This window comes from Drosophila takahashii, chromosome 2R, assembly GCF_030179915.1.
Source record: "Drosophila takahashii strain IR98-3 E-12201 chromosome 2R, DtakHiC1v2, whole genome shotgun sequence".
NCBI classification, from domain to species: domain Eukaryota; kingdom Metazoa; phylum Arthropoda; class Insecta; order Diptera; family Drosophilidae; genus Drosophila; species Drosophila takahashii.
Window position 1 is genome coordinate 29,929,406 of NC_091679.1, and position 16,194 is coordinate 29,945,599.

At 44.7% G+C, this 16,194-nt stretch overlaps 7 protein-coding genes and 1 long non-coding RNA gene across 9 annotated transcripts; 2 read left to right on the plus strand and 6 right to left on the minus strand.

The window, feature by feature from the left end:
- Nucleotides 1-1,244: 1,244 nt before the first annotated feature.
- LOC108064786 (tRNA (carboxymethyluridine(34)-5-O)-methyltransferase ALKBH8) lies at nucleotides 1,245-3,180 on the minus strand. The gene has a single exon (XM_017152487.3). The coding sequence runs from the start codon at nucleotides 3,150-3,152 to the stop codon at nucleotides 1,305-1,307; it is 1,848 nt and encodes a 615-aa protein (XP_017007976.3). The 5' UTR covers nucleotides 3,153-3,180; the 3' UTR covers nucleotides 1,245-1,304.
- A 451-nt stretch (nucleotides 3,181-3,631) lies between these two features.
- On the minus strand, nucleotides 3,632-5,277 carry Cdk9 (Cyclin-dependent kinase 9). Its single transcript, XM_017152521.3, has 4 exons — nucleotides 4,982-5,277; nucleotides 4,835-4,919; nucleotides 4,511-4,768; nucleotides 3,632-4,457 (listed from the first exon to the last, which is right to left on the minus strand). Exons 1-4 carry the CDS (start codon nucleotides 5,164-5,166, stop codon nucleotides 3,771-3,773), a joined length of 1,215 nt encoding a protein of 404 aa, XP_017008010.1. The 5' UTR covers nucleotides 5,167-5,277; the 3' UTR covers nucleotides 3,632-3,770.
- Nucleotides 5,278-5,328: 51 nt separating this feature from the next.
- bonsai (28S ribosomal protein S15, mitochondrial) lies at nucleotides 5,329-6,422 on the plus strand. Its single transcript, XM_017152522.3, has 3 exons — nucleotides 5,329-5,608; nucleotides 5,668-5,801; nucleotides 5,862-6,422. The coding sequence occupies exons 1-3, from the start codon at nucleotides 5,403-5,405 to the stop codon at nucleotides 6,362-6,364; spliced, it is 843 nt and encodes a 280-aa protein (XP_017008011.3). The 5' UTR covers nucleotides 5,329-5,402; the 3' UTR covers nucleotides 6,365-6,422.
- On the minus strand, nucleotides 6,356-7,709 carry LOC108064809 (zinc finger Ran-binding domain-containing protein 2). Its single transcript, XM_044395824.2, has 3 exons — nucleotides 7,457-7,709; nucleotides 7,058-7,374; nucleotides 6,356-7,003 (listed from the first exon to the last, which is right to left on the minus strand). The coding sequence occupies exons 1-3, from the start codon at nucleotides 7,552-7,554 to the stop codon at nucleotides 6,591-6,593; spliced, it is 828 nt and encodes a 275-aa protein (XP_044251759.2). The 5' UTR covers nucleotides 7,555-7,709; the 3' UTR covers nucleotides 6,356-6,590.
- Nucleotides 7,710-8,924: 1,215 nt separating this feature from the next.
- On the minus strand, nucleotides 8,925-9,883 carry RpS24 (ribosomal protein S24). The gene is made up of 2 exons (XM_017152525.3): nucleotides 9,756-9,883; nucleotides 8,925-9,507 (listed from the first exon to the last, which is right to left on the minus strand). Exon 2 carries the CDS (start codon nucleotides 9,495-9,497, stop codon nucleotides 9,102-9,104), a length of 396 nt encoding a protein of 131 aa, XP_017008014.1. The 5' UTR covers nucleotides 9,498-9,507; nucleotides 9,756-9,883; the 3' UTR covers nucleotides 8,925-9,101.
- Nucleotides 9,884-10,549: 666 nt separating this feature from the next.
- Nucleotides 10,550-12,734, minus strand: Ugt317A1 (UDP-glycosyltransferase family 317 member A1). Its single transcript, XM_070213908.1, has 4 exons — nucleotides 12,454-12,734; nucleotides 12,147-12,308; nucleotides 12,002-12,089; nucleotides 10,550-11,937 (listed from the first exon to the last, which is right to left on the minus strand). The coding sequence occupies exons 1-4, from the start codon at nucleotides 12,454-12,456 to the stop codon at nucleotides 10,601-10,603; spliced, it is 1,590 nt and encodes a 529-aa protein (XP_070070009.1). The 5' UTR covers nucleotides 12,457-12,734; the 3' UTR covers nucleotides 10,550-10,600.
- A 783-nt stretch (nucleotides 12,735-13,517) lies between these two features.
- On the minus strand, nucleotides 13,518-15,275 carry LOC108064826 (peptidyl-prolyl cis-trans isomerase 6). The gene is made up of 3 exons (XM_017152547.3): nucleotides 15,119-15,275; nucleotides 14,841-14,965; nucleotides 13,518-14,128 (listed from the first exon to the last, which is right to left on the minus strand). Exons 1-3 carry the CDS (start codon nucleotides 15,206-15,208, stop codon nucleotides 13,726-13,728), a joined length of 618 nt encoding a protein of 205 aa, XP_017008036.1. The 5' UTR covers nucleotides 15,209-15,275; the 3' UTR covers nucleotides 13,518-13,725.
- Nucleotides 14,890-15,261, plus strand: LOC138912429 (uncharacterized). Of its 2 annotated transcripts, none has more exons than XR_011417972.1 (2): nucleotides 14,890-15,028; nucleotides 15,078-15,261. It is a non-coding gene; the product is annotated as an uncharacterized lncRNA (long non-coding RNA). The 2 variants fall into 2 exon arrangements; XR_011417973.1 differs by having other exon boundaries at nucleotides 14,903-15,028; nucleotides 15,084-15,261.
- Nucleotides 15,276-16,194: the final 919 nt, after the last annotated feature.

The following is a 16,194-nucleotide window of genomic DNA, read 5'->3' on the forward strand; positions in this document are numbered from 1 at the left end:
AGGCAAAGAAAGCTTTGTATATTCAACAACGACTGAAGTATACACATATGTACATACATTATAAACGAAAACAATGGTAACCTGTATAACTTTTTAAGTCGATTATTGTGTATGTGTGTATACATACCTATTAACTGATAAATCAGCTTTAACAACAAACAAGTAAACTATCAGGCTTTAATATTACGACGATGATGAATTTCTGGTTTAACCTAGTCCGTAGACTCACCTAGCTGTTGAAACGAATTAATCAATTCTCTTTAATTGTTCTCCTATACATATAGCCAAAGAAAAAAAAAAAAAAACAAACCACTTGGGCACCACAACTGTTATACACGCGATCTATATAGGTTTACTATATATATATATTTATACACTCAGTAAAATTACGTATGTTCGATTTAGAGCCCTGCAGAATCAACAGGGTTGGAATCCTTAATCATCAGAATGTTTCATTATATCCTATATAGTCGTTTATTAGCTCACAATATATAAATCATCCTAATAATCACTGTAATTCAAGCAGGGCTCTACTTCGTACCCTTTAAGGTATTCGGACACATGCTATACACTTAGCTTTTAATCGTAAGATGATGAAATCACATAGTCCAAATGTTACATGCTAACATATCAGATACTCTACTGTACCCACGACCAAAGCGAAACGTTTGAAACTGTAAACTAGTCCATAATTAGCTGTAAGCAACCTATTACCAAACTATTAAATAGATGTAGAGTTTTTTGTCAAGTAAGTGCCCTGGATGACTTCAGAGTGTTTTTAAAACCAGATTCTTACATGTATTTCGTGTAGATGTTTCTGTAGCTCGAAAATTACCCCATACAAAAGAGAACATATTGATGGATTTATAGAAGTTTATATAGGAACGTTGCTATAGGAATCTCCAGCCAGCACCAAAACCCATTTGCTCCCGCTCACTGATTTAGGTAGTCTCTATACATTTTAGTTATGGTACTCCAATTTTTATCTGTCCACCTACGCGTTAGACACTTGAAATCTATCCTATACACTTCGTTTGAGTAATGAAATACAACAAATGTAAATACACATGCACTTGTACCTACAGCAACTGAAACACTCTTCAGTGGAACACAAATGTTGTTATTAAGGAATTGTCAATTTATGGTCCAAAGCTACAATAAATAGACCATCATTTGGATGGGTCAGCGGTAAGCTTAACTAAGTTCTAGTTTACGTTCAATTCGCTAAAGCAAAACCAAAGTAAAACTGTGTGAATGTGTATTTTTGAAATCAAATAAACGAATTACATAAATGTAATCATTTTTTATAAAGATTTTTCCGAGATCTTCTCGAAGATTACACAATGATTGCCTTGGTCGTAGTAGCTTTTCTTTAATTGAACTTCTGGCAGCTGGGCCACCAGTTGCTCCAGTTCCTGCTCCTCGAAGACGTGGTAGTATCGCAGATATGTGGTCCTCTGTTCATCCTTGGTCTTCCACGGCACCAGTACGTCCTGCTGCTGGAACTCAGTGCGATTGGTGTGCACAGGAAGAGGTGTGTTATTGGGCAGCTGCTGCTCCAGTTCCTGGCGCTGCTTCTGACGCTGCTGCTGCTCGGTGGTGCGCTCCTTATTCACTGCTTTATTTTGCCGCAGATAAGCTGACTTCTTATCATTCTTCCGCTGATCCTTAGCCCATACGTAGACCAAGGCACGGCCTCCAGGTCGCAGAACACGTGCCATTTCCTGAAGAGCGGCCAAACGTCGCTCGGTAGTGGCCAGGTGATGGATGACCGCTATACTGATGCAGCCATCGATGCTAGACGAGCGCACTGGAACACCAAGACAGTCGCATCGAAAGACATTCTGTCCCTTCCGACGACCCACAGCTAGTAATCCCTGGGCCCGGTCGCAACCAATGTTGATGAGCTGAGGATTGCAGCCGAGATACTTGCCATTGCCGCAGCCAATGTCCAGCACCACGGATTGCGGATCAAAGGAGTCCAGAAATTCGGCTACCTGTGGCCAGGGTGTGTGCCGCGTTTCGCTAAAGTGATCGGCAATCTTATCGTACACCTCGTGGACATTCTGTTGCTCCAAAGTGACGGCCTGAGCAGCCAGTGAGGCGTTGAGTTCCTGTGGCACCTTTGTTTGCCGAGTATCGCAGAGCGTGGGATACGAACAGTTGCAGGGTCCTCTTCGTAGGCGGCGAAAAGTCAAGGAAGTCCTCTTGCCGCGCGACTGAGTGGTTAAACCTCCGGAGGAACTGGGCACCACATCGATGTGCTTTGGTCGAATGCCATGCGTCCAATCATAGCGCGCCTCATTGGACATAATCAGCAAGGATCGGCGCGGCAATCTGACCTGAACCTGCTCCTCTCCTCGACGGAAATCCATCACCACATCGGATTGCAGGGACAGCGAGAGAATGGGATCCAAAAACGCACTATGTGTGTCCACATGGGGAGGAATTCCATGACCCGGTTCGTACTCGTTCACTGTCAGCTGGTCCGGAGTGCTCCAATCCCAAGTAGAAGCGGAGTTCGGCAGGCGCGACCAGAGAATATCACATGCTGATGGTATAGACTGCTCCAGAGGCTTCGAGGGATCAACGTTGTTGCTGCCGTAAAGAAACTCAAAGCCAAAGTGCTTGACGTTTCGATGCTTCAGAGTGCCCGTGGACTCGGATCTTCTGCCATCCTCACCAATAGCCTTCAGCAGAGTGGATTCCTCATCCTCACTGACAAAGTCCGAAATTACCAGGAGTCCATTGGGCAGAGGTCTGTCCCATTCGTTTTTCCCCGCAAGATTAGGTATTTCCTTTACAAAACTCAAGTAGGCCACTGCTCCCTGTTGTCCAATGGTGGAAACGTTGTGCATGCCCAGATATATCCGCTGGGCGTCCTCCACGGTGGCACAGACCAGAAAGCAGTAGGATTTTCCCGGCAACATGACCACTTGGGTGACCTTTCCACCGGCTGTGGCCGCCGCCTGGAGCAAACACTCCTCCGTGAGTCCATTGCTCAGTCCCACGTTGAGGATCGCTAGGTAAATGGTTGGCTCATCACTTGGGGACACCTCGCAGTCGTTTTTTATGATGGCCAGACACCTTCGCTGCTTTTTATCCGCCTTTTTGGCATTGTTTACCTTTTGATGCTTCTCCTCAACGTGCATTTTGCGGCCAGTGTGTACACACCAAATTGAGTCATTTCATGGGGATAAGTCGAATTGCTTAATACCCTTTATACAAGTGGTTCGATTAATTCAAAATTTTCATTTTTTGGCTATAATATAGTCTTTAATATACATATATGGATTTAGAGGATTTTTGTAAAATGGAATTGAAATTACATATTGAATGGATAAAAAGTAATATTTAATTGAATGATTTATTTAACAACCATTCAATGCAAGGATAAATAACTGATAAATAACGAATGCAAATCACAGAAATTTCTAAATATTTTTCGTGGTATCCAGTCAACGTCGGCCAGAAGTTTTTCTTTTTGATCTTCCTGAACTTTTGTTATTAAAACAGCGCCACATTGTGAAATAAAATTACGCTGATTGCTGCAATTCCGTTGAAACTTGGAACGCAACGCTTTGAAGATTCGTTTATCTTAGCAGGCCAGAAAATGAAAAACAAACAATAATTTTTGAGGATTTTTAGTGCAAGCGCTAATGCAAATGCAAATATTTTTATTATACAGTTTATAATCCTAATGGAGTACGTACACTAGTTGAAAGAGATAAACTTATAGTACAAATTCGGGTGCGTGCACCCCTAGCAGTCTACCAGACCCGGTCGATCATACTGTTGTCCTGGGGCTTCTGGTTCATGGTGGTCAGTTGCTGGTGATAGTTGCGCATCTGGTTGCTGCGCCGTGGCTGCGCCAGATACTCGAACATGCTCTGCAGGTGCTGGGACAGCATCTTGCTCAGGTCGCTGGGCATGGGATCCGTCCAGAAGAAGTCATGATTGAGGGCTGTGTCCGCATCGATACGCTTCTTGGGGTCAAGGGTCAGCAGCTTGTCCAGCAGATCACAGCCGGTGGGATCCTTGACATACGGACGCAGGCGCTCCTTGACGCGACGCTTCTGGTTCTTTGGCAGCTCAATCGATTTGTACAGCTCCAGCTCCTCCACTCCGGGCCACACGTCCGGCGTAAAGGAGCCGCACAGCTGCGAGATGAACGTGAGCTGCTGCTGCTCCGTGTTGCCCTGCATGATGGGCGAGCGGGTCCACATCTCGGCCATGATGCAGCCGGCTCCCCACATGTCCACGGGCGGGCCGTAGTTGCGGTCGCCCAGCAGTAGCTCCGGCGGGCGGTACCACAAGGTGACCACACGATTGGTGTAGCGATTCTTACTCTCGTTCTTTGGAATGCTGAAGGCGCGGGCCAAGCCAAAGTCGGCCAGTTTCAGGATGCCATGCTTGGTGATCAGCACATTGGCAGCCTTCATGTCACGATGCAGGATCTGGGAATGATAATAATTAGAACACTAAATATTTCGTTTATACTATAACTCACCTTGTTGCTGTGGATGTAGTACAAACCATTGAGAAGCTGCTGCATCACCTTCTTAATCTCGCCCAGACTGAACTTGACATTCATGTTGGACAGAAGGCCGGCCAAATCGTGCTCGCAGAAATCAAAGACCAAGTAGAAGGTGGATCGGTAGCCATTCGTGGCGGTGGCCTTGGTGCGGCAGATCTCGATCAGATTCACCACGTTCTCGTGCTTCAGCAGCTGCAGGATGCGAATCTCCCGCAGGGCCGTGATGGGAAACTGGATGGAGGGGAGCATACATGAGTTATGAACTGATCTTTTTTAAATATGAGGCTTTTCACGCACGCCCTCCTTTTCGTTGTCCATCAGCACCTTCTTCATGGCCACAAACTTCTTGTTGCCCTTCTTCTCGCGAGCCTTGAAGACCTCCCTGCAAACGGAGAAGTCGAGTTTGGGTATCCAAAGTTAGTTACGTCTATTTTAACCACTTACCCAAAGGTTCCCTGGCCAATTTTGGCCACCTTCTCGTATTTGTTGCTCTCGTCGCAGTAGGGAAAGTCATAGTCCTCGATGTACTTTTGTTTCTCCATCAGGGACATCGTGCGCGAGGAGCTGGAGCCCACGCTGGAGGGCGTCGACGCCGACGGCTGCTGGAGCATGTGGGACATGTGCGCCATGCTGGAAAATGCTTTTATAATTACGGATTTTCACAATTTCCAACTACGAAAAGCAAGCCGACAGACGAAAAGAAAGAAACCAGCAACAATTGCTGTTGCCACAGCTGTTGGTTATCGATTTGTTATCGATAACGCTAAACAGCTGTTCAAACAGTTTTCACCCTTCGATTGTTTGTACACACTGGCCAAGTGATATAACCTAGCGACAATTTGGCCAAGCAGTAAAACCAGATTTAATGAATAAACTATTGAATATAGCGCAGGCCGGGCAGCGGCAGTTTGTCCGGGAATATGCCTTCAAGTCGGATCTGAAGATCAAATGGGTGCGCCCCGAGAAGATCGCGTGCTTTAAGCCGGAGAAGAGCGGCGATCTGGGCAAGCTGCCTCCTCTGAAAGCCGACGAATTGCTGCCGGAATTCCGGGACTGCAAGGAGCTGGAGAAGTAAGTTGCTGCATTCTATATATTAAACAGATAATAAAAATAATTTGTAATTTCTGTAGAGCCGACGAGTTGGTTAAATCGCAGTTCAGGCTGAGCAACAACGCCAGCTACCTGACCACAAAGTTCTATCGCGATGAGATGGTCAAGGAGGTGCAAAGGCATGCCCAGGATTTCGGGTCAATGGAGGCCAGGTGTATGTATCATTAAAGAGTGCCAGTACTACAACTTAATCTCCTTTAAACTCTCCTTTTAGTGGCCAAAATGACTGCTGTGATCCGGCGCTACCAGGAGCACATGGATGCCCATCCGCGGGATAAGATGATCAAGGTGCGACTCAAGGAGCTGATTGACAAGCGCAAGAAGTTCCTCAAGTACCTGCGACGCTGGGACTATCCCCGCTTCGAGTGGATCCTCGAGAGGCTCGAACTGGTGTACAAGCCGCCGCCCGCACATTTCCACTGGATCACCCGCAAGGAGTCGCTGCAAAAGTTGACCGACTCGTACTGTGAAAACCTGAAGGAGGAGCGCTTGGAGGCCTACCACAAGCAGCTGCAGGCCCAGCAGATCCCCTTCCTCGAGGAGGCCATCAAGAAGATGCAGTTCGTGCGGCAGGAGCAGATATCCTGCGATGTGCCCGTCACGGTGACCGAGGAGCAGATCGCCGACTCCAAGCGGCAGCTGGCGCAGCTTAAGGAACTGCAGCAGGCGGAGGCGGCAGCCAGCAGTCAGAAACAAAACGAGGATGGCTTCAATTAGGCCCGATTCTTTAATGTTACGGTGTCTTACAATAAATGTAAATGCGGATGTTCTTAAATTATACGTTTTATTATACTTTTAGAGTAGACTGGACATCGTACCACGTGTCATGATCATCTGAGCGCAGACTGGCGAATAAATAAGCAGGGCAAGATCGATTGCCCCTAAAGAAATGTATGAAAACAGATGAAATTAGGGAAAACATCTTAAAGGGTACGGATCGCAGCTAGCGCCTGCCGGTTTTTCGCTTGCCACCGCTGCTGGAGCTACTCGAGCTGCTCGACGACGAGTCACTGGAGCTGGACGAACTGGACGACGACGAGGAGGACACGGAAGAGGTGGAGTCGCGCGAGGTGCGCTTGCGCTCCTTGTCGCCATTGGCCGTGGGCTCCTTGCTCTTGGCATCCGTGGATGTGACCTCGTCGTCGCCCCAGAGATCGTACTTGGACAGATCCTCGTCGTCGTCTCCCTCGTCGTCGTCCTCGTCCTCTTCCTCTTCCTTCCTGGCCCGCTTGGAGTCCTCTCGCTCCTCTTCGTGCTTTCGCTTCTTGCGACGCCCGAACTCATCGTACTCGCTGTCCGACTCCTCACGATCCTTGTACTCCACCACGCCGCGATCGTTGTAGCCACCGCCGAATCCTGAAAAAAGGAAGTTTAATATCCGAGAGATTGGGGCTGCTTCTTGCCACTTACCAGTACGCTCCTCCACATCCGTGAACTTGGGAGCGTTGCACATGTTGCACGTCTGGCGACGAGCCCAGTTCACATTGGCGCACTTGCTGCACTGCCAATCCTCGGCGCTGAACAAACCGCGCGACTTGTCGGCCGCCGCCTTGCCAATCTCCGTGCCCAGCTTCTTCTTGCTGGAGCTGCTGCTACTGCTGCTGCTGCCGTTGCCCCGATCCCGATCCCGATCGCGATCCCTATCCCGCTCCGGCTTATCACTGCTATCGCGGTCGCGGTCGCATTTGTTGCACTGCAAACGGCGGGCGAAATTCAGATGGCGACAGCTGCAAAATCGGGAAAAAAGGGTGAGATTTGCGGTAGTCTTGACCAGGTTCCGGCTATCCCTGCATCTTTACGGGCACTCACTCGTAATCTGGGCAAATCCAGTCGCCAGGCGAAGCGACGCTTCCTCCGCCGCTGCCTCCTGCGCCGCCCGACGCCACGCCCCCGTTCGAAGTGGACATGTCTGGGCGTTGGCTGAGACTTCTGCTAAAGGATGTTGCTACTGGGCGTCCAAGTAATCCTCCACAGGCCTCAGGAGCGGCATCTAACCGAGACTTTTTTTTACCAATATAATATTCTGTATACGGTACGATTAGAGCTGTTAAAACATCGATCTGACTATCGATAGTCTGGCTTTGGCCGGCGCAATTGTTTGCTTATCGCCTACTGCGATAGGTTATATTTCAAACTGCTATTTAGGGTATTCCTTTATGTTCTTGAAAATTAATAGGGGGATTCCCTAAACTGTTGAATTGCTGAATTGTTGAAAATTCAACAAAAATTTTCAGCAATTAAGGGAACGACCCAAAATGGTTCCTGTTGAAATTTCAAACAGCTGTTATTTGTTGAAAAGTTTCACGGAACTTAAAGAATGTAAAATTTGATTTATTATTGCTAGTTATTGTCTAAAAGTGTTACCAAGGTAAAAAGAACCACAAATATGCTTTCTAAGTTGATTTTTAAATAAATAATGCGTACTGGTGATACTAAAATGTTACAGAGTTGCCACGACTTTTAAAAAAAGGTGACAACTCTGGCTTTTCAGCAATTCAACAAAATTTTCATCAGCCCCGAGGCTGTTGAATTGCTGAAATTTCTGAAAGTTGACTTTGTATGGAACAGCTGATTAACAGCTGACCAAAATTCAACAATTCAGCAATTCAACAGTTTAGGGAATCCCCCTAATAAGTAAATAGATAAAATTATTTATAATAATAAACTAAATTTAAATTGCCAACATTTAAAAATAAATAAAAAAAAATTTACAATAAAAGTCAACATATTTGTCATAATAGCTAATTGCGGACATAGATGACATTTTAATCATACAAAAAGTTAAGCGACCTCAATAATGTAAATTGAAATTGCAAACATTAAAAAAAATAAGAACAATTTACAATAAAAGTCAAAATATTTGTCATAATAGCTAAATGCAAACATTGATGACATTTTAATCATACGAAACTTTTTTAAAAAGTTAAGAGACTATGGATTCCTTAAAAAAGCTAATAAAAAGAAACACCAACAAATCAAAAATAATGATTTAGTTGTTCTTTGAAGTAGAATGTCGTATTAAAATATAAGGAACTGTTTGTCATTGACTTCGATTGCTAATTAATATTGGTTATTCAAATAAACGAAAAGGAAAAAAGTAAACTTAAAAAAAAAACACAATATCTAGACACTGTTATTAGAAAAACGAGGCAAACTACGGAAGAAATTTCCAAGCAATAAATGGGTTTTCAATTTGTCCAACTATTCAGAATAAGTTAACTCATTTCCAGAACTCCACTTGCACTCGCACTTTTCCCAGACAATCAACCACAAGGACTTGTATACTTTTAGAGTTTTATTTCCTTAGTTTACAAACAAAAGCCGCTCCAAAAGTAAACACTGATTTTGTTTTGTCGTTTGTTGGATGGTGGATAAAGGAGTTGAACTAACGCATAACCAGCAGCTTTTGGGAATAGTCGGGGACAGCGACAGACGACATCCTCGCTCAGGCGGCTTACTTCTTGCCAGTGCCGATCTTGGCCTTGGCAGTGCCGCGCACCTTCTTCATCCTGTTGCGGCGCTCCTTGCGCTGCTTGCGCGTCTGCTTCTTCTGCTCGAAGAGACCGTGGCGGGCCAGACGGTACTTGGGCTCGAACTTCTTGGCGAAGTCCAGGGTGTCGTAGATGAGGGCGAAGCCCGTGGAGCGGCCGCCACCGAAGTTGGTGCGGAATCCGAAGGCGAAGACCACATCGGGGGTGACCTTGTACATGGCCGCGAGCTTCTCGCGGATCTCGGTCTTGTTCACCGACGAGAGTCCAGGGTGCAGGACATCGCAGACCATCTGTTTCCTGGCGAGCAGGCGGTTGGTCATGAACTTGCGGGTGCGGATGGTGGCGGTTGTACCGGACATTTTGACGGAGCTGCAATAGATGGATCGGTCATTAGATTGGGTCTTTCATTCACGCACAAATCTCGCCGCTGCAGATTGTTTTTGTCTCCCCCGAGCGAATCAACATAACCTCACTGGCCGTGGGTGCTCCATGTCCCCACGTGTGACACGTTTCTGGGTTTATCGGCCACCCACGGACGGAGCCTCCATTCCCAGGGCAAGGGGCATTTAACGGGCGAGCTTTGGCTGCATTTTAAACTAGTTCTGGGGGCTAATTACCTTTTAAAACACTTGAAAAGGTTTTAAACACGTCGTTTTGCGAACGCGATTTATTAGAAAGGAAGATGGCCGTGCCTTAGGGATGGAAGAAAAAGCGATGATTCGATACTATCGATATTTACAGAAAGTGGCAGCACCGATGTTTTCTTGGCAACCATTGTTGCCACAACGTTGGGTTTATTTGAATTTAGCAAACCCTTTGGAATTTATTTAAATTGAAAAATGCTTTCCAATAAACTGAATTCAAAACCAAATTAAATAATTACATTTGATCATTGGTCTTGGCTGATCGGAACCAAAAAGAAAGAAGATTACTGATTAGAAATCGTAAAGGCATCTATCAATAAACTGTAAGCACGGACTCAAACCAGAGCAATACTTTTGATTGGCGCGAATTTTAAAACCTTTTTTCAGATTAGACAATCCCAGGAATTATGAAAAAGCAACCTATTCAACATTCTTTAAATGCAATGAAATATACAGATTAAACAATTCGAGTGACTAACATTAAGTGACTATCACTCTTTTAGTTCATTTTCCTTTAGCTGGGAAATTAAATAAATGGCCTAGTTCCTTCTTTATCTGTGGCTTCTATGAATTAAAATAAAACACATGGAAAATAAACCATTTTGTCTTGAAGTGTCCGTAATTCGCTTGCTCGAGAAACAGCTTAAAGTAATTAATTTGGATCCAAGAAAAAGTCCCATGCAATTTGAAGTTCTTGAATGACAAAAATAAACTTTCTGCTGATTCAGCTTTTTCTTTTAAAATATTCTTGGGAATAGCAGATTCATATTGCACCAAACAAAACTGCACAAGATGCACTTTATTTTCATACATGAAACTTAATTTACTTTGGTCGCCTTGGAATCGTTCTTCTTATTCCAAAAATAAACACCTCCGTAGATCAGGGCCGCCAAGAAGGTCACCACTAAAGTAGCGATTCCAGCATAGAACACAAAGAGGTCAAAGAGGTGCAAGTGGCAGGAGGAGATTCCAATTCCACGGGTCTTCAAAGCCGCTCCTCCCTTGTGCCGGGCCACGTAGTTCACCCAGAAGAGAGCGCTGGCCAGAGCGCCGAGGGGACGATCCCTGTACTCCAGCGACACATCGCGAATGGTCAGCTGGAAGTGGGACTCCCGGAGCAGCCTGTCCACTGCCCAGTTAAGGGAGATTGCCGTCACATTGCCCTCCTCCAGCGGCAGACCCACTCCCAATCGCACGGCCAGCTCCATGTTCCGTCTTTCGTGCTGGAAGAGGGGCAATCCCAGGATGGGCACATTCCGCACAATCCCCTCCTGCAGGTTCAGTAGGTCTCCATTGGTCAGGAAGACCTTGACCCTGGGATGAGCGAGAATATCGATTTGTGGCACTGCATGCTGGATCATCACATTCTTGGGCAAACCCTCCAACTTCTGGACATCGTGACAGGTCCAAATGATCCCCTCCTTTCGGGAGGAGAAGAAGGCAATCAGGGTGTCCAGCTTTTCCTTGGGCAGCTGGCCACATGGCTGCTCATTTCCCAGCTGCACGTAGATAGCCCCGGGACGCGACTCGACCAGGAAGCGCTTCACATTCCACGGCAGCTCCTTGGGACCCCGGATGTGCAATCCACCAGCGGGAACGATCTGCTGGATACTCACTTTGGGAGTCATCAAGGGCACATGGCTATTTAAAAGGAGTACAGATAGATGGCTGGCCTGCAGTTCGGGAATCGAGTGCTGCTGCTTAAAGTACTTGGTTACTAGTTGCTCCTGACCGCCGTAGTGATCCTTGATGAACCGCTTCCGGCGGCCAATGCACTCCCTGATATTTCCAAGTCTCTCGGAGAAGCTTAACTGAAGCGAATCCCGCTCAAAATCAATGGGTGAACAGGCGGCGGGAACCAGAGCCTCCTGCACAGCATCCATGTAGTTGCCAAAATCTGTGGATACGATCCCCACAACGGGCCTCTGATGAAGTGCACCCAGTGCCAGCAGAGCCTCCGTGTAGAAGTAGTCCACTAGGATCACATCGAAATCGAATTCAAGGTAGGTCATCCTCAGCAGTTTCTGGACAGGATCTTGGGCGAGAAAGTGATCCAGGGCACGGGCTCCCACGATGGCCAACGACTGGCGAAGATTTTCAATGGGCAGACGACCCAAATCAGCGAGATTTCCCTTGGGCGCCGCCTCTTTTTGCACTGTTTAGGGATAGTATTAGTATTATAAAATATCCATTTAGTAATCTTTAAAGTTTAAACTTACACTCGCTCCAAAAGGGATATTCCGCTGTCACCGTTTCCGTTACATTATCCAGGGATTCGCCCAAACCATGAGCAGTATAGACTTCAATCTTTGAGAAGTAATTTTCTGATTATAACCACCGATACTAAAGAGGATTACCACTTACTGTATGCTCTCGGTTGGCCAATTCCGTGACCAGAGTTCGCATTACCGCAAAGTGACCCTCGTTGGCATGGGGAAACAGTACCAAGATCTTGGCTGCCTGGGCAAAAGGACCCAGGAGTAGAGCATAAAGAGCCAGCCAGAACCAACGATTCCATTGAGATTCCTGTAGAATAAAATTCACAACAATTTAGGTCACTTCAAAAAGTACACATCATCCAATAAAAGATGAACCCGGCCTTTTCTTATCACTATGTTGTCAGGCTATTTAGATGATATTTTAAGAACTTCTTGTTACTACTTTAACCCACCATATTCGGAGGAGATTCAATGATCAGCTAGGGAGTAGAATTAAGTTCCGGCCGCAATTCAATTGCATTTGTCCGGAAAACTCTTCCGGTTATATTGAGTATACGAATCAGACTGAACTTATCTCTCCTTGCGCCCTGACTCCACACAAAAAACAACACAACTGATTGCTCTCGGGAATATAATCTTAGAAATACGTCCAGAATTCTGTGGTCACTGGAACATGTGTGGCACATGAGATTGCCACCAGACCCCAATACAAATGCCTTGTATATAGATCCTATTCATTAACGTATACAGAGCGATTGTGGGGTCTCGAAAAGGGGTACAATTGCATATATTGTATGTATACAATTCCCCCCAGTTGAGCGATATGAGATCGTCTCTTGAGTTCATTGTTTCTCTTGCAATACGAAAAAAAGAGTGAGGACTTATATGCATAATTGTACAATCGTCTTATGTTTGAGTTAATTCGCTAATTGCAAAAATTGCAGTGTCATCAATGTCTGAATAAAGTTATAAATATATTTAAGTTTCAGCTGCTAGAGGGTTCTAAATTTACAGCCCTTTGAGATACATTTACGGATTTTAATCTAGTTCTTGAGTATCTTTCAAGTTCTATATAGAAACCAGACAGTTGGTAATTCCTAGTCAGTTTCTACCAGTCTGTGACCCACTTTAAGTGGCAAATTATATAAATTTATCCAGAAACAGACTTACACCTGTTCATCCAATCATACCCAATTAATTCCCAGCACCAAAAAAAAAACTGAGTAAATACATATGTGTGTACTTTAAATTGCCGCAAATGTGCAAATCAGAAAAATGTGACAAAGCGAACGATGTTTATCAACAAGAGTCTAAATCGAGAGCCGCAGAACATAAATGCAAAGGCAAACAAATTGGCGAAGAAGGCAAAAACCGGTTGCCACTAAGGGAAGTCGCCAAAAGAAAGCGATGGAAGGGGTTTCAAAACCGGTTCATTGAACCTGTATAGTGTACACCACCGGCATCATGGTATAGACACACACAAGAGTTGAACAAAAAAAGAACGCTTCTCTACAGCTCCTTTATCACACACAAATTTCTTTATTGATGCCGTTTCTTTTCATTTTCTTTTATAGTTGAGCACATTTACTTGCTTACGGAACAAAATGTAAATAAACATGGCGGCGAGCTATGGTAAATGCAAATGTCTGGAAAAATCGATTATGCGTTTAGGCTTAAATCAAATCGGTTATGTTTGCTGATGGATGATGAAGCTCCGTGCCAGTTTAGTCGGTGGCATCGGCCTTGGCCACGGAGAAGGGCTCGGCGACGGGAATGACGCCGCTGTTGGCGATGACCACATCCTTGACGGGACGATCGCGGGCATCGGTGGCCGAGTTCTCGATCTGGCGCACCACATTCATGCCCGAAACGATCTTGCCGAAGACGACGTGACGTCCATCCAGCCAGCTGGTCTGCTTGGTGGTGATGAAGAACTGCGATCCGTTGGTGTCCTTGCCAGCGTTGGCCATGCTCAGCCAGCCGGCGCCGTAGTGCTTCAGCTTGAAGTTCTCGTCCTCGAAGCGCTCGCCGTAGATGGAGCGTCCGCCGGTGCCGTCGCCCTTGGTGAAGTCGCCGCCCTGGATCATGAAGTCCTTGATGATGCGGTGGAACTTGCTGCCCTTGTAGCTGCGGGGGAGAAAATGGGTAACATTTAAATTAATGACTTTCAAAATGATTTGATATTTTAAGAAAAATAAAAAGTTCTTAAAAAATATTTTTAAAAAATGTATAACTAGATCTATTTGAACTCAGGCTTCTAGGAAATTATTTTTATATTATTATTATCTGAGGCATTATTAGCTGCGGGGAAGAAAAGGGATTAAATTTTAATTTTTTGTATTATTATTATTATTAATTTTTTTGTATTATTATTATCTTAGGCATTATTAGCTGCAGGGAAGAAAAGGGATAAAATTTAAATTGGTATCCTTACAAAAGTTTTAATATTTTAAGAAAAATTAAAAGGTTTTTAAAAAAATACTAAAAAAAGTATAACTAGATCAATTTGAACTCAGACTTTAGGATATTATTATTATGTTTTTTTTGTATTATTATTATCCGAGACACAACAGTTAGCGCTCTTTGTTAACCCATTAGTGCCAACTATTCCCGAGATTCGCTTTGTCAACTGATGATTGGTCGGTCGCTCAAACGCCACGTAATTGCTTCAATCTGAGAGCCCCGCTATAACCTATAAAGACTCGTATTGCCCTGCTGGTATTGGTGGTGTGCGAGTGCCGTTAATCAGCGGCATCTTTCGCCTAGCCTAGCGGTACCTGGTACTTTACATACTCTACATATTTTCTATTGTTTTTGCTTTGAATTAGCATGTACTCACCCCTCGCCCTCGGGCTTCTGAGCCAGCTCCTGGAAGTTCTCCACCGTCTTGGGAACAGTCTTGCCGAACAGACCGATTTCGATGCGACCGGCCGGATCGCCGCCAATGGTGATGTCAAAGAAAACCTACGCAAGCGGAATTGGTTTATTATTAACAAATCATCTCACTTGATTTATGGCGCAGCGAATGTGTGTGTATGCATTGCCGGGTACATATGTATGTACAGATGTTTTATAGTTCTAGGAAACTGGCAGGACGAAAGAGAAAGGAGCACCCACCTTTGCGGTCACTTTGGGTCCCTTGCTATCGTCGCCAACGACGATGCCGGCCACCAGGGCCACCACGAACACGGATAGAAACAACTTCATGCTTCCAGAATTTTTCAGCGATTGAATTATTTTTCCGTTGAGCTCGTATAATATATGTTTTGGTGTGCGTAAGCCAGAGTTGCCAACTCTTCGGCTCAAAAAAGAACTAAATTAGCCTTTGAAAGTAGCTAGAAGTAGCCAGGGGGGTGTCTCCGCTATGTAAGGAAGGTGTATTCGCTAGCGGCCACTTAGAAAAGGGTCACACTGTCCTGGCGGGAAAATTTAAAATTTTAAATATTTTTAAATTGGGTAATAAAACTAAAAGTGAACATAAGATGCAAGGGAGCACAAATCAACAATAAAGAAATAATTTGCAGAAAGAAACATGTTCACTGAATCATTTTAGTGAGCAACTCTTTTATGTTATAATAAAGTTTAATAAAAGCTACTTGTATACATATATATTTGTATAACAATTAATTCAAAGTACATATCCAAGATGGTTTAACAATCAAATAACAATCCATACAGAAACCAAACAAATTCGCAATCAGGGCGAGTTGATTTGCCGGATAGGGATTTCGGATCTAAATAAATTGTAAACAACTTTTATATTCTGGGTAATTTTTATTCACGTTCCTAAATAATATAGAGGAAAACCCAAAATATACTTATCTCTATGGAGAAGATTCAAGTGACGCGTAGTATTAATCTTTAAATGCGAAGTCTCGTCTTCATCTCATCAGTGTAGCTTTCAAGCGATAGCGTATAAGTCATGTTTAAAAGAAGTTCGTCCGGTTTCACGGCTATAGTCCTGTTCATTTTGCTTCATGGGGAACCATCGAGCACAAATCCAACAGCTACCCTCGATGAGCAGTGCAAAGGTTATTGCTATACTGTTTTTAAGCCCCTTCTCGATCCCCTAGTCAAATGCATAGAAGGTGCTGAATTAAGTAACACACGTAATAAAAAATTAATATTCTTGGAAGCCACCGTTAAGGACTTGCAGAGTCAACTGGACAGCACTCGAAAGCAACTGAGTGAAA